Raw genomic sequence first — 15,858 nt, 5'->3', positions numbered from 1 at the left:
TTGTCCACCGCCATTATCTATAGCAAAACTCCCAAGCAACCCAAACACATAATCCCAAGTATAATGCCTGCTAGTTCAGGCGACAACAACGCATAAAGTCAAAGCGCATCTCCCTTGTCTTGGCGTGCTTTGACGCTCAGATTCTTATCTCGTCCCCTGTCGGCCGTTGGATGCCTCATCAGCTAGCAAGGTGCGAAACAGAATGTCTCAGTTACCCTTGCGGAAAGCTGGTGATGCTGATGGCGGTAACTGTGCGGGAGAGTCCATCAGAAATTGAACACTCTCTCGTTTGCACATGACGATAGGCTTCTTCTGTGCACAATATCCCAAGAGTTCAGCGTGCTCAGGTAAGGTTTCGGGCACAGCATCTGTATATCGAATGATGGGACCACCATCGAATGTAAGCCCGATTACTTGTGCTTTGTATTCAATGTCCTCCTCCTCACCGGGGTTGACCGAAATTGTGTTACTGTTTGTGTCAGTCGAAAGTTGAAACATCTGAGCAACGATAATGGCACTTACGCTTGACTCATCGGAGGCCCAAATTCAAAGTCCTTCTTCTGACGACGACTTCGAATTCGCTTCTTGGTGCAGTCGTGGAATAGATGAAGAAATCCGGCAATCACAAGGACGGGTGTGCCTAATGCAAGTGCCCATGGTCTGAACCGTCAGCCGAGTGTAACATGAGGCGAGTGAATGATAGATGAGACTTACGGATGCTGTCTTCCACGAAGGGTATGTGCCAATGCAAGAATGATACCAATCATGGCAATCAATGAACCAACTTGGATCATGGTCCACGTGGACCAATAAAGTGAGATGAGGTCTTCACCGTCACAAAACTGAAGCGCTAGAATGGAGTACGCTTCCATGACGACAATGACTGTTGAGACAGAAACACATCCAAGACACATGGCGACCGACTGCCGTATTCGTTTCGTTCGGGCTTTGGGATTATGAGCAAGCTTCTCCATAGCTGCTTGGCCACTGTTCTTGTTAGATCAAATCATCCAAATCATCCAAATCATCCGGCTCATCCCGGCGTCATCAAACTCACCGGATATATGTCCACGAAGCAACAAACAAGACCAATAAGTTGGACACAAACATGGTCCAGTAGATAATCTTGAACTGCCATCGCACCATATGAGAAGCAAAGTGAGCATACTTCACACACAGCTTAGGGTCCGGGTCCTGTCGTCGAAATAATGAAGCCATTTTGTCTGTAGAGATGGAATAATAAAATCTTATGAAAACCGGAGGAGGGAGACATCCTTATACTTGTGCACAGCCCTGAATCACTCCAAGCCATGCCTCTGTGATATGGAGTACAGACCCGCTATCTCTGAATCTATTCAAATGTGACGCGCAATTCCCTTCTTGGTGTTCCTTGCCAAGCTATCCCAAGAACGGCGATCCCTTGTTGAGCCTCTGTCAGTGAGATCCCGTCTTGGCCTGAATTAGGGAAGTTGGGAAACATTCGGGCTTAGACACGAGGTGAGATGGTGTCTCTGATTGGACTGTTTGCATCTGGATTTGTTTGCAGTCGAGATCGGGCACCTATCTACAAGGTACTCCCTGCTGAGCTTAGCTTGCGACATCTTTTTTGCTTGTTTGTGATATGGCACTGGCTTGTTGCCAAGCTCGAGGCGATACTACAACGGGTCGTTGAGGCTGTGAGTACGCTTATTGAGTGGATCCCTCGTCCCGTGCCAAGCCGGGGCTTGTCCCCCGTCATGACTCCGGAGCCGTAATCTTGAGGGGAGGCCTTCGGAAGGTGTCTGTGTCCCAGTCTGGGGTTTTAGATCCCTGCCATATAACAGCCTGATAACAACCCAACCGTTCGGTTGAGCCTAGTAATTAAACTATGTATTCATCACCCTTGCGTATATTGCTTTTTTGCAAATTTTCACATGTGAAGGAGGAATTGTCTGTGAAACATTGTGCAATCTTTGTCATGTTTTGTGTCACAACATTTCCTTGCATTTCCTTGATTTGCCCATCTGGCCAAGGAAGCCTTTCCCGCCCGCAAGTGTGGATCACGGCACTTGACCGCCACAGGGGAATCTACCTTTCAGCTATCTAGATCTAGCCTTAGAACGACATTCCGTGAGTGGTTAGCTGGATGATCGACACTTTGATCTGCACTCTTCACTCTCTTGAGCCTCCTCACTCGGCTCACAACTTGGCACCCATTCTCTCCATATCTTGGCACCTCATTTATCTCCTCTCCAGTCACCGCATCTTGCAATCGCAGTTATCGCCAAGCGTTCAACGGATATCCAGGCTACCTACATGTACAACGTGCCGCGTAATCGGAGTCCGAAATGGAAACATGAGGCTTCCTGCAGTTTCATGTCCTCGTGGACAATAAGCGTAAAACCAACCTTATCAATTGTGTAACTAACGGTTGGTGATACGGTATGTGAATTTGGGCTTGGCTTGCTTATCAGGATCGTCGTTGCTGTGACGAGTCAGCAGTGTCGATCTTTTTTAGTGACCGTGGCTGAGTAGGAGAACTGCTTGACTCATTGACGCGTATGAGACATTGATAAAGACAATGATTAAGCTTATCTGGTATCGACGCACGTCATTGTATCAAAAGTTCCGATCCGCGATTGTTACAGATCTACACTGTGGAGGTTAGCACGATTTGCGTGGAGGCTACAGCCTAATTTACGGACAGTTACAAGCCGCAGTGATGCTGACGTATGATTGCACAAACTCGGCGCAGCTGTAAAGTCGCGTATCTGTAACGATAAGCAGCATCTCATCGTGATACAATGCGTGAGCCAGCGTCACCGTGGTCCGCAGGGATTACTGAATTGGGAATCATGTTCAGATCTGGATGTGACCAATTCACAATTGGCCAACCTTGTTCTAAGCTTAAATCAGGGAAACATTGAGGAAGGAGCACCTGCCAAGAACGTACCCGCGGGTACTCAACTGAACCATGATCTTCACTGTTCGATAGATGAAGCAATTTGAGGGTCCAGCGTGGCTTGGCTGTGGGGATAGAACTGGAATACCCCAGTGATCTGCCGGCAAGGTTGGGGAATTCGTGAGATTCAGAAAGATTGGGCCAAGGAATATTGACACAAGACCTTTACTAAGAGACATTGTTGAGTGGTTGGCAAGACTGATTGATCGGATTACTGTCCGAGAGTCGGATCAGAGCTCGGAAATACGATTGGGTGCCAATAGGTCACTACAAGATATCTCGATAGGGCACATTGACTATGGTCTTACGCCTCTGACGGCACTCAATCGGCAGTGGCATCGTTAACGATACGCCAAGCGCCATTGCCGAAAGCGTGACTTGAGAATTGAGTTTTGCCTGCCGTTGGGACTTCGGAGGCATCACTATCCGGAAGTCTGTTCAGAAACTGCCGTTCCCTCCCGCTCCGACGACGACAATGACGTTAGCAAAGAAGACTCCAGTGATCTACACATAATTGGCAGGACGCGTCAATCGAAAGTGTACAGTGAGATTGGACCCATAGAGCCCGTATACCTGCCACTCACGCGACTGTCGCAATGGGGACGATCTGCGATCTGTTTTTGCTTTGAAAAGTCGCGAAAACCCTAGATTTAGCACCGACGGAAAACTAGATTGCGGACATTTTCAAGTCCGGTAGATCAGTACTGATGATGACGAACGGTTTCAAAACTGTTGAGACGTTGAATGATGTCAACGTGAAGGGCTGAGTTTTGTGGCTGAAGCTTATCTATAAACCCCTAGGTTAATCAACACAAACTAGAAGTTGAGACTGATGACTGCACACCAAGGTACAGAAAGATCGCTAGGATAAGGTGATATCGATGATATGATTCTCTGCTGACTTTTGCACAAATTCCTAAATTCCGACAAGGTTCGAGTGCTGACATTATTGTGCAAATGACATATTATTAGCTCCCTGCGCTAACCTAGGGACATTATCAACGGTGACTGCCCTTCGCACGTTGATGCCGTGACTTGCATTCTAGAAAATCAATGCAACCCCCAAGTCTTTAGCAAACCGATTTGCGTGTTCTTGTGAGTCATGTCCCTCCGGGGGCTCCTAGCGGAGGGCTCTCCCTCGCTGCGCTCGTATGTTGCACAGAATTACTCCGCCTAGGTAGACGTTTTACTTCCAGACAAATCGACAGACCATCACTGATATCAGAAGTAACAAACTAGCTCATTTCTACTTTATCGGTCCTCAAAGCACAGATTTACGAGCACAAACAGCAGAATTTAGCAGAAGATTAGAGGCAGTTCTCATTTTGAAACATGAGAACCTGTACTTGTGGGATACTGACCATGAGATGTTTTCCTTTTCTGGATCTGTTGCAGTTCAGAGATCCCAGAGCTTCACCGGCCCGTAACCATTCCGACGTTCAACCGTGGCGGCGCTGAGATATGATACGAGCCTCGAGGACTTGATCAAGGTCAATAGCAACTGATATTCTGTGGTGAACCGGCATTCGCTTGCCTGGATCCCAGAAATCGTTTTGATCCTATCGTTGCGTTATCGGCGACATCAGTAAACCTGTAATCACCAGCGAAGGTCAGTTAATCATAAGCGAAACAATCCAGCTGCATTTCGTACGCAAGGTCACATGTTCAAATCTGTAGAAAGAAATCCCTATCATTGGCTTCCATTGCCGCTGATTCTAGAAACAATCCCGATTATTCAAGGATGACGTGTAAGCTAGAACAATTTGAGGCTGGTCGCCGGTACTTCGAGTTTCCGATGGCAATCAATTCTCCCGTTTCAAAATTCGGATGAATTTAGCTTCCGGGCGCCCTCTGATTGGCCAGAATCTCATGCGACAGGCATTGAAACTTTGGCGGCCGACTTGACGTCGTAGCGAGTTTGATCTAGTGAGACGGGGCTGTGTTGAAACGCAATTGAAGCATGTGATGAGACGGGAGTTTTGGTATTTATATAAGGGAGATTCTCAATGAGGTGGTAAAATAATTGCAAACCAAAATGGAACCGATTTCAAAGACTCAGAGAACTATTCACGATGACTCCAAGTCAATGGGCAGACGCTTTGTTGACCTGGCCAAGGTATGGATGGACCTAATCAACAGCCACGATCCTCGCTAACAGTTTAGTTTTTATCATCGTTAAAAAGCGATTTAGATCTCGCAAATGTCACAGCTCCTCCATTCTTTCTAGCTCCTTCTTCAGTCGTCGAGAATCCCGGCAGCTGGGCAAAGAAACCCCTACTCTTCACAGCACCTACAAAAGAACTCGATCCAGCGAAACGAAGCCTTTCGGTCCTGCAATTATTCTTAGCAGGCCTCCGAAGTCAATTGTACGTTGCAGGTGCTCCCAATGTCAGCATCAAGAAACCTCTCAATGCTTTTCTTGGTGAACTCTTCCTTGCTTCTTGGAGCGAGGGTGACAGTGACACCAAGTTGGTAGTTGAGCAGGTTAGCCATCATCCACCAATCACTGCGATGCATATTTCTGCAGATGGAATAAGAGCAGATGGGTATGGAAGAGTTGAGATGACATTTAATGGAAACATTAATATTCGGCAAATGGGACACGCTATTATACACCTAGACAAGTTTGACGAGGATTATCTGGTTCCTCTAACAGACGTCACTGTACGCGGTTTCTTGTCGGCATGTCTTTATCCAGAGATCATTGGCACTTACACAATCGTGTCCAGCTCTGGATATGTCTCGGAAATTGACTTTTCTGGCGCTGGTATCTTCAGAGGCAAGCGAAATTGCTTCGAGGCGAGGGTGTATCACAAAGATGAGCCCAAGAAGCATTGCTACAAGCTATCAGGAGTCTGGAGCGAGGGATGGAAGATTACCGACAGCAAAGGAAAGCTACTGGAAACATATACCGTTGACCCAGAGACATCCGCAGACATGCATATCGACCCAATAGAACAGCAAGATCCACGAGAGTCGAGAAGGGCATGGGGAGAAGTCATATCGGCCCTAGAACAAGGCAATTATCGGGATGCATCTCACGCGAAGCACGAGGTTGAAGAGGCGCAGCGGCAAAAGAGGAGAGACGAGAAGTTGCAGGGAAAGTCGTGGGAGCCGTTGCTGTTTCGGAGCGTACAAGGTGATGAGCATCAAGCTTTTAATCGATTGGCCCAGGGGACGAAATGGAAGCTTCATGACCATGAGACCAAGGGAGTTTGGAGGCTTGACGACGAGGCCTTGCGGAGGATGCAAAAAGAGGATGGACAGATTACGATATGATGAACGCATTGTTTAGATAATAGGAGCGCAAGTAGATATTACTATATACCTGATAATATAATGACTAAACGGGTGGTATTTAGTCCGCAATAAGTATAAATAAACGACCTGTAAAGTGGTCCCTGACCGTGCAATAGATCATCGAGAGAACGAGATCAGGACCTTGATCTCTTCCGTACGGTTGAACCGCTCGTAGTATTCAGGCGCATCCTCAATGTTAATCACCGCAGTGGTTATGAAACTGGTATTCGCAACGCCGCATGAGATCAGATTGATGAGCTGCGGCACGATCCGATACGGCTGCACAATACCAGCCTGCAGCCGAAGCGACTTTGTCCAGAAACTCGTGGCTGGAAAAGTAATGTCAGCGCTGAGCTGAGGATGGTCCAGAGCGGCTTGAGTACCAGGTGTATATGCATGCACGCCAACTTGGCCCAGTCCTCCTTCAAAGCCGGTCACGTTCACCATCTGCCGAACAATGATGAAGGGTTCAAACTCGAGGCTACTGTTAAGTGCTTCTAGGCCAACACAGTCCACAGCTCGCTTCACGCCAGAAGGTTCAAACTTCTGGATCTGGGTGACTGGGTCTGATTCAGCAAAGTTGATGGGTATGGCTCCGATGGACTTGGCGACGTCAAGACGTTCTTGGACGTGGTCGATTGTGTAGATGCGAGAAGCGCCGCGGAGTAGAGCACTGTATGTTGCCATCAGACCCACTGGGCCTGCACCAAAGACGGCAACTGAGTCACCGGGCTCGAAGCCAGACCAGGTGATTGCCGTCCATCCAGTAGAGAAGATGTCTCCTGTCATAAGATAACTCTGCTCCAGAGTCTCAGTCGTCTCATTTCGATGGATGGGAAGGCGGAATAGATTAGCATCCGCAGCCTTGACGATAGCATACTCAGCTTGCCACTGGTCAGCGCTGTCCCAAGATCTGCGATGTGATCCATACCTTGGAGTCCTGATACATCGGGAGATTGCACTCCGCCCCCATAAGACACCGGGAAAGTAGGCTGCATTTCCAACTGTCCGTGGTGGAAGTTATCAGGGATGACAACATAGTCTCCGACAGACACGGTAGAGACGCCGCTGCCAGTTTGCACAACATAGCCGATGCCCTCGTGTCCAAGAACATAAGGGTCCTGGTCCGGGGAGAACCCTCGATACGCATAAAAGTCCGACCCGCATGTACCAGCGGTGGTCAACTTGACGATTGCATCAGTTGGAGAGACGAGTTTTGGGACTGCAACGTCTTTGACGGTGACGTTGTATAGACCTGTGAGTAGAAGAGCTCGCATGGTGGCGGGAAGGGTGAGGTTGGCAGACACCATGATGATCTAGTGGCGCGCAATTGTGGAAGTGAATTGTGAGGTTGGTCTATCATGAGAAGTCGGCGCCTTTAAATGTTGAGAATCCCGACGTTTAGTCCATCGAGGCCGAGTCCGCCTGGAGCATCCGCAATGCGGGAAAGGCGGCCGAGGAACGTCCGGGAGACCCGTTCGGAATCTGCGGTGTAGTATGTTCCCTATCTCCGGATGCGGATTTGCAAGTGTGGTGACGCGTGTTGCGGATTGACTGGCTACGAGTTGAGGCTGTGGTCTACTGCTTCATGATCCAGGGCGATCTCATCGTCATGCTAGGCTGACAGAGTTTCGGTGCTTCACAAGTCCGCAGTAGACAGTGTGAGAGTGATAGTTCTGAATACGAAAGTTTGGTCGGAATTGGTGAGTTCCAAGACTCAGGGGTAAATGAAGCAAGGCTCTGCAACTCAGGAGAGGCATGGGCATGTTGGACCACCAATTGAACAAGTTTTGAACTGAAGCCTTTGTGTAATACTACAGTATATGACAAGAATCCTAGACATGCCTAGGCAAGATGTTGAGAGTCGGTAAGCCCTATACTTCTGGCACTTCAGAGGCTCCTGTTTTGTGCCAGTGGTCTAGAGTTCTAACTGTCTCGTAGAGCACTGTCGATGGTTCTCCATGTATGCTCAGTAAGACATTCCTTTTGACTCTCACTCCAGACGGCCTTATCATTGATTACGCTCCCATCGCTATTGATGTTGCTCCAGAAATACCCATCCTTCTCTCTCTCACTAGTGACCTTGTTAAGATTCCCTAACAGACGCTCGGCGCACGTCTCAGGCTTCACAGCGATTAATGGGCCAACTACACCAACAGCCGCTCTCATGTACCACGGCCAGGCTCTCGTAAGACCAGTCAACACTCCGCCCGGATACACATGTGCGTAATGCCGTCTGTCACTACCCTTCTGCACGGTGGCGTAGTGCTGGACCATAATGTCGAGCATAGTCGCAGATTGCTGGGCAGCCGTGCTCATAGAGTAGCTCGTTGTGAGGTCCAGGTCGTCCCAGTTGATGTGAGCTGGAGAGCCTTCCTTGCCATTCAAGATGAACAGAATCTTGGCGTCTTGTTTGAGAACAGGGGTCAGTTCACGGACGATCAGTTGTCTGCCGTAATAGTGAAGCGCCATCTTGCGGTCGATTCCCTCGTCGGTCTCATCGCGGCCAGTAAAGTTGGAAGTTCCTTGCGACAGGATCAGCATGTTGATTTGGTTTCCCATAAGGGTTTCTTTGAAGTTGTCGATCCATTGCTTGATTGCGCGCATCGAGGTAGCTTGGATTGGTGAAAAGTTGATGTTTGAGGGTAGATTGGCGGGTTTGGTGCGACCGCAGACTGTGATGATGGCCTCGGGGGCTGTAGCGATGTGACAGGCCAAGGCCAGGCCGATGCCACTTGTTCCACCAACGACCAAGGCTCTAGGTGCCATTTGTTTGAAGTGTTGGCGCTGGTACAGACGGATGAGCAAACTGGAGCATGGGATAGCACAGTGCTGAGAAGTCTGATAATAAGGGTATTAGTGGTATGAAGGGAATAAAACTGATTCACAAGTGTTTCTGGGCTCACGAGTCTGCACTTTTAGTCCAGTCGCAAATGCGGCCGCAATGACCGCTCGCAACCAGCGCTAAGACGCGGGCTCACTCCGAGCAAGCTTGGCAGGCTAATTAAACAACCATAGATTCGCTTATTGATAAGGGTTAGAAATGATCTCCGATCAGCTGGAAAGTGACAGAACTCGTGGGAACTAACTGATTAAATGCCTGTTTTGTTAACTCAGTCACTATAGCCAGGGAGCATGTTGGCGATGAGGCGTTTCTTCAGTCGTCCCCTTTTACTGGCAATCGCACTGGCTACACAGCGAGATGCTTGCTCTAATCACTGTACTTATCTTGCAGGAACAAAGTTATAGGTTCTTCCTGCTTCTTCTTTAAAATATCTCTAGGGATAAAGCTAAGACAGTTGCCATCTATAAAGCACCTGTTATAGCCCTTTGACTCAAAACTTCAACATTCCTTGTCAAATTCTCCGCCATCTTGGACTGTTCACCATCAGTGATGCGCACAATGTCCTCCGCTGCGCTGTCACACCAATCCCTGAACTCCTCCTTTCCCCGCTCGAAGTCATCGTCATTCATAGCTGCCAGCGCCTCCATCTTATTGATTCCCGGCCGGATGTACTTATTAGACACAAGGACATACATGCTAGCCACGTCTGCCGTAGCCGAAAAGCGTCCTTGCAGCTCAAATGCATTTCTGAGTAGATTCTGCTTGCTTCTCTCCCGAATCTTGTCAACGCTGTCTCCCTTGTCCAACGCACGTTGGATTGGGTTCAAGAAACTCTGCAAGTTCTCATTTACAGTCGTCGTGATGACGGTTTGCACTCGGCTGAAGAATAATGCCATCTCCTCGACTTCCTTCTTTAGCTCTGTTAGGCGGCGCATAGACTCCTCGAGGATCTTCATAATCTGCTCCTGTTTACTGTTAGCATGCGCGCTGAGAGGGAAGACAAGACATACTAGTTCAATCTTCTCAGAGCATAGACGCTGAAGCTCGGCATGGGTCTTTGCGAGATCATGCTTAGCCTTCGTGAGGCTGTGATGACTGACCGAGAGCTTTTCATTCTGTTTGTTGAGTTCTTCCCAGAGCTTCGACTCGTTTCCTCTGGCTTCGTCCAATTGAGCCTGCGCCACTCGTCTCTGCATCTCACGGTGCTCTACTGCTCTGGCTATATAGGCTTGTCTTTCATTCTCGATACTCTCAGCATGTTCCTTACGGTGCCTGTTCTCTGCTGCGACCTCGCTGTCACTGGAGCCAAAGAAATATCCCCATCCTTTGGCGAATGCGCCCTTTTCTCCTTCAAAGAGTTAGCATATGATTAACTGCAGTCGGATATGAGATCCTACCACGACTTGGTGCTGGTCGATCTGGAACGAACTCCCGTGCGTGCTTCATATCGGACCATGCGGGTGGCTCCTCAATAGGTGGCCGATCAAGAAGCACATTCAACCTTCGCTGGGCTTCTTCAACCTCTCTGCGGGCCATTTGAAGCAACTTCTGTTGCTCTTGGATGGCTCGCTTGGCATCTTCTTCCTCTCTCTCTCTAGTTTGTCTTTCTGCATCTGCCATGACAGCATCAGCTGTGTTTTGAGTTCGTTTCTCTTCAGTCATCGCTGACAATCGTTAGCAATTGAAGATGATGGGATACTGATTTGGACGTACACCCCGCATCTTGCGAGTTCTTAAGTAGATGCATAATCACTTTCTCCCAATACTCAAACTTTTTGGTGATAGCTTCAGCATCAGCTTTGAAGTTCTCAGCGTTAGTTTCCAGTCGCTTCATAGCTCCCGGAAGATTGTCCTCGGCGTCTTCCAAGTCGCTGAGTAAATCGATGATGTATGCGATGGTGCCCTCAGGCGCAATCATGCTGCGAGCGACACTCTGGAGGTTGTTCATACGTTTCTGCGCATCAAGGAAAGCAAGTCTACCGATGTCCGCACAGTGCTGTAGATTTGTACGAAAATACTCTGACCTTCACTTCCGTTAGCCATTCATCTTAGTGCGGACAGGATACTTACGGGAGCAGACCGATGATTTTCCCAGTCTCATCCGTGATCTCCTTGTCCCTCACCTTGATGTTGGCAGCCTCGCGCACAGCCGCCGTTTTGAGACACAGAGCCATGATGGAGATGGCATTCGGGGCATGCGTGAGGGGCTTTGCCCATTCATTGCTCATGAGCAGGTCACTTGCCTTGATGGTTTGAACGACATCTCGACATGACATTTGAAGGGCGAGAGCATAGTTAGCTCGCTGCTGGGCTTTGTGATCATAGTCGGATTGACCAACCCCAAAGGCAGATGGCTGACGAAAGTCCTCCTGATGAGACGGATAGTCTGAGCGGCTGGCTGCCTTTCGGCCTTGATCAAAGGTCATGATTTATTATAAAGATGTAGTGGTTTCACGGAAATGATAGCTCCGTGGATTTGATGGGCTCATAATTTCAAGAGAATATTCTTCCTTTTATCACGAGATGGCTTTGGATATGCGGCTCTTGGACAGTGATTCGCCTCGTTCGCGGTTCGTATACGCTCGGACCTCAATTTCAGCCTGGCGTCGAGTCTAGGCCAAGAAGTCAACCCACCCAATGCAAGCCCTGAGAGATATCACGTACTGCATACTCCAGAAATGCTTGACAATGTCACCAGTACCTCAATTTTTAAGCAGTGACACAAACGATAACAGGTATACAGCAACTTTGAATTGGTTCCGGCTGAAACATTAAGGCATAGCTAACTTTCCGTTCTGCCAGCTCGATGCATGTGAGCTGGCAGATTCAGCTGAACCGGGAACAAGATATCACAGTGTCATCACAGTGTCCGTATAGTACCGGACTGTACAAGTGATTCGATTCAGAGGTGTTTGCTTGAGCGATCGCGTTGAATTCACAGATGCAAGGGTTTTAGTCTTGTGGATTGTACAAAACGCCTGTGCAGTAGTTTATCCAGCATGGTTGGCGTTGCTGCACGGGCGTTTTGTCTATCCAATCAGCTACACGCAAATCAAAACGAACCACTCCCCCTCCATGAAACCGTCAAGCTATTGACTGCCATGATGTTGTCTACCTAGCACCAAGACTTGCCAAACTCAGCCGCATTATGCAAGGTAGTCAATATTCGTATCCCTACATCTGCGAAGCCAATAAGCACTTTGATTACCTGCCGAAATCACGCGCGTCCGTGCCACAACTGAAGCCTGCAATGTTGTGGCGGTCTTCAATTTGCGACCATGCCCTGGTGGTCTAGAGGTAGCTAGTTACTGGAATGAATACGTACTTAGCTGAAATTGAACCTTATCAAGTATTGAGTCACTAGAGTCGGCATGCCAGTATCTCTTCTAATAGTTCTTTATATCAAGCCATACTCATTGTCCCTGTCAAGCACTTTGCAGGCTCTCCCAGTCGACTTACCTCATATGCATGCCCGTTAGTGCCTTGATTTGCCTGCATCAACCCTTCAACAATGGACAGCCTTTCCAATAACGTCTCCAATATTCAGCACTCACTTCAGTCCGCCAAGGAGCGACTCAGTTCTCTTGATGCCACTTCAAAGAATACTGTCGCTGCAGAGGTCGCCGCTGTTCGCTCCTCTCTTCACACCAGTCTGGGAAAAGCTCAGCATGCTAAATTACAGATGAGTTCATTCCTATTATTACTTGAAAATGTTGAAGATCCAACGACCGTCAACATGGCCCCTCAAATTTCTTGGCTGGCTCGATCTCTCGATGGCGTTACTGCTTCTATCACCCAAGCTGAGGCATCGGCAGATAGCGCGCTACAGTCCACCATGGACTGCTGCTACCAGGTGATGGATGTCGGACGAGATGTTGAGGCCCAGGATGATCTGCTAGATGAATGCCAGTCGCAAGCAAAAGAACTCGCTAGCCAGGCAGAGAGTTCTCTGACCTCGAGCGAAGCAATTCTGGCGCAGACACAAAGGGATGCTAGCGCCAAAGAAGAGGAGATTCGTATCAAGACTCGCCAGGCGAATGAGAAGAGGACTAGGAAGACAGAGCTTGATCGTGAGATATCTCAAAAGAACGGGCAAATTGCAGAGACACACAGGCGACGTGAGAGCAAGAAGGAATCGGCAGGCGTAGGACTGGTATGTCCTCACATTTGCACGTCCAAGAGACTTGTCTAATTAAAGACAGATTTTGACCGGAATCGGCCTTATGGCTGCACCTTTCACTGCAGGGGCATCATTGGGACTAGCAGCAGCCGGTGCCGGATTTGCTGGGTTAGCAGAATGCACAGATTATCGGACAGAAAGCTAACATGCCATAGTTACAAGGGCGTTCGTGTATCGGACCTCAAGGACGAGATTGTCGCCCTTCGATCCAGGGTATCCACGTTGAATGGAGAGATATCCCAAGATCAGCAAGTAATCTCAAGCCTCGAGACTGAGCAGCGCAACTTGCAAAACCTAGTCTCGCAGTACCAGCGCGATATTTCATCCCGTCGATCAACGCATCAACTCTACCAAAAGCAAATCTCAGAGGCTAACCGGGTAGAGAACGACATCACAACGCTCAAGGGTGTTGCAGAAGCTACCATCTCCAACATCAACGACGTCAACTCCGAATTGCAGGATGTAAAAGAGTGTCTGGATGAATGCAGCTCTCTCTTGCAGGCCAAATCAGTTGACTTGTCGACCTCGGCGACCTCTATTGATTGGATCATTGGTGCGGTCGGTAGGTGCACTAGAAAGTTCCGTGCAAAGGAGTTTGAGAGGCAGATAACGCTTATGCAGCAGGTTGCTGAGGTGCTTGAGAAGATTGAACAGGAAGGCCAACTACTATTGTCGAGCCAAAATATGGCTTTCCTAGATGCCAAGCCTTGGGATGACGTGAAAAACCCAATCGTGGAGGAACATGAGACAATTCCTGAATTGATTTATATTAGGTAGTATTGGTAATATGCACCAGATGGAAAATATCACTTATTGGACTCTATCATAGAGCAAGCAGTCGTGCTTCTTGCACTGGTAACCACAATGGGTACGCGGCCTCAGACTTGCTCCAATTTCTGTAGTCATATTGCAGGAACTAAGTTCCAAGTTCTATCTGCTAATTCAAGCTCTCAGCTACACATCTTAGCTGTAAAATATTGCAGGCTTTACGTCTACATGTACGTCTTCACCTGCTCCATGGTCCAATTCCAAAACTTGCTTCCGAGCTCTGGCTCTACAAAATCCTTTCGAATCTTCTCGACCTTACCAAAGGGAGATACTATCACGGTCAGTATACGCTACGAAAGGTAGAGATTTCTTACCCCATCCGCCGTTGTTCTCCTCCGTGATGGTATCGCTCAGTCCGGCAAAGAGCTCAGTGTAGGCGCCATTAATAGGATCCGATGAGATTAGTTTCTGGGCACAAGTCAGCCTGAGTATCGAAGGAGATAAGGTATACATACAAACATGGCGAGTTCCATTTTGGACATGTTTTGCTGAAGGTTGGTGACAAAGTTGCCGGGGTTGAGGGCCTATAAGGTCAGAAGGATCGATAAGCGGCGGGCAACTTACAAGACTGATGATGCCGGTGCCAGCGGTTCTTCGCGAAAACTCGGCCGAATGGACCACGCTGGCGGCTTTGCTGCGCGAGTACTTCATCCACGCGCCCTCCTCGCGGTGGTAATCCATGTTCGTCAGATCGACCGCCGGGTTCGGTGCAGCATCAGCAGCGCTGGAAGCGACCCAGACAACGCGGACAGAGTTGGGCGCCGATCCGGATGCCGCTGCAGCCTCGAGTGCAGGACGAAGCAAAAGGGTGAACAAGAAATGCGCAATATTGTTCACACCATATTGGAGTTCGTAACCCTGCTTCGTCTTGGAGCCTTCTGGTGGAATCATAACGCCTGCGTTGTTCCACAGGACATCCAGGCGACTCTCCCTTTCTAGAAATTGAGTGGCAGCCGGTTTGATTGTAGATAGGTCATCCAGCTCGAGGTGAAGAAAGTGGAGTTCGCCAGTGGAGGAGGGATGCGCCGATTTGATCTCTTTAATTACTTCTTCGGTCTTGCTTTGAGAGCGTGCAGCTAGGTAGACTTTGCCATTGTGTTGATAGAGTATATCAACGAGGAGCTTGCCTAACCCACCTGATGCGCCGGTGACGAGGAAGACCTGTATTGATTAGTGCCTGCTGGGTGTAACTGTTGGCAGAAGACGTACCTTGCCCTTCTGATTGGGGAGATTCTTTTCTGTGAGAGGTGGCTTGTTAGGGACTACGGTGCTGCAGCGCATTCCAAAGTTTAGACTCATATTGGTGGTAAAGAGGACAGTTGATGGTAGGTAGAACAGTTGGTGTCAGGGTTGTAGGGAACAGGGTTGTCATATGGGGAAAGCTGGTTCAAATACGTTTTCGGTCACAATACATCGCTAAAGTGGCGTTCTCTATGTCAATCGTCTAACTACTTGCCGGACGCTGCGGTAAGCCGCTGATGACTAGTGCCGCGGGAATGCGGCCGCATGGCAGCCAGAACATCAGGGAGGTGGGCATGGATCTTTTGCGTGAAATGACGTCCATCTTCAGCTTATTTGTCTATTCTGCCTAGGAGATGGAAAAAGCTAATGTGTTATTTTTATCGAGACGCCGAGATCTATCTCACCAAGTGGCGAGACCTTGATGGCCTCAGATCAATCAATCTTCAGTTTATTACTCCATTGTATATAGAAACCAACTAACGTGAATATACTAGGAAACAAATTAGAGACTTTCTAGCAGCT

At 48.6% G+C, this 15,858-nt stretch overlaps 7 protein-coding genes; 2 read left to right on the top strand and 5 right to left on the bottom strand.

Moving 5' to 3' along the window:
• Positions 1 to 207: 207 nt before the first annotated feature.
• FFUJ_09103 (uncharacterized protein) lies at positions 208 to 1,218 on the bottom strand (the record flags this gene model as incomplete). XM_023580123.1 has 4 exons in its annotated part: positions 208 to 469; positions 523 to 660; positions 715 to 987; positions 1,058 to 1,218. The coding sequence occupies 4 exons, from the start codon at positions 1,216 to 1,218 to the stop codon at positions 208 to 210; spliced, it is 834 nt and encodes a 277-aa protein (XP_023432954.1).
• A 3,758-nt stretch (positions 1,219 to 4,976) lies between these two features.
• Positions 4,977 to 6,220, top strand: FFUJ_09104 (related to KES1-involved in ergosterol biosynthesis; the record flags this gene model as incomplete). XM_023580122.1 has 2 exons in its annotated part: positions 4,977 to 5,057; positions 5,105 to 6,220. 2 exons carry the CDS (start codon positions 4,977 to 4,979, stop codon positions 6,218 to 6,220), a joined length of 1,197 nt encoding a protein of 398 aa, XP_023432953.1.
• A 138-nt stretch (positions 6,221 to 6,358) lies between these two features.
• FFUJ_09105 (related to formaldehyde dehydrogenase) lies at positions 6,359 to 7,551 on the bottom strand (the record flags this gene model as incomplete). XM_023580121.1 has 2 exons in its annotated part: positions 6,359 to 7,125; positions 7,173 to 7,551. The coding sequence occupies 2 exons, from the start codon at positions 7,549 to 7,551 to the stop codon at positions 6,359 to 6,361; spliced, it is 1,146 nt and encodes a 381-aa protein (XP_023432952.1).
• Positions 7,552 to 8,167: 616 nt separating this feature from the next.
• FFUJ_09106 (uncharacterized protein) lies at positions 8,168 to 9,010 on the bottom strand (the record flags this gene model as incomplete). Its single annotated transcript, XM_023580120.1, has 1 exon — positions 8,168 to 9,010. One exon carries the CDS (start codon positions 9,008 to 9,010, stop codon positions 8,168 to 8,170), a length of 843 nt encoding a protein of 280 aa, XP_023432951.1.
• A 537-nt stretch (positions 9,011 to 9,547) lies between these two features.
• On the bottom strand, positions 9,548 to 11,512 carry FFUJ_09107 (uncharacterized protein; the record flags this gene model as incomplete). XM_023580119.1 has 5 exons in its annotated part: positions 9,548 to 10,051; positions 10,097 to 10,434; positions 10,484 to 10,750; positions 10,800 to 11,110; positions 11,157 to 11,512. 5 exons carry the CDS (start codon positions 11,510 to 11,512, stop codon positions 9,548 to 9,550), a joined length of 1,776 nt encoding a protein of 591 aa, XP_023432950.1.
• Positions 11,513 to 12,597: 1,085 nt separating this feature from the next.
• On the top strand, positions 12,598 to 14,043 carry FFUJ_09108 (uncharacterized protein; the record flags this gene model as incomplete). XM_023580118.1 has 3 exons in its annotated part: positions 12,598 to 13,239; positions 13,289 to 13,374; positions 13,422 to 14,043. 3 exons carry the CDS (start codon positions 12,598 to 12,600, stop codon positions 14,041 to 14,043), a joined length of 1,350 nt encoding a protein of 449 aa, XP_023432949.1.
• A 215-nt stretch (positions 14,044 to 14,258) lies between these two features.
• Positions 14,259 to 15,393, bottom strand: FFUJ_09109 (dehydrogenase-like protein; the record flags this gene model as incomplete). XM_023580115.1 has 5 exons in its annotated part: positions 14,259 to 14,365; positions 14,409 to 14,502; positions 14,550 to 14,618; positions 14,659 to 15,255; positions 15,304 to 15,393. 5 exons carry the CDS (start codon positions 15,391 to 15,393, stop codon positions 14,259 to 14,261), a joined length of 957 nt encoding a protein of 318 aa, XP_023432948.1.
• Between the last annotated feature and the right edge of the window lie 465 nt (positions 15,394 to 15,858).

The sequence above is a fragment of the Fusarium fujikuroi genome, chromosome FFUJ_chr07 (assembly GCF_900079805.1).
Source record: "Fusarium fujikuroi IMI 58289 draft genome, chromosome FFUJ_chr07".
Taxonomy (NCBI): Eukaryota; Fungi; Ascomycota; class Sordariomycetes; order Hypocreales; family Nectriaceae; genus Fusarium; species Fusarium fujikuroi.
This window is presented reverse-complemented; position numbering and strand designations above follow the sequence as displayed.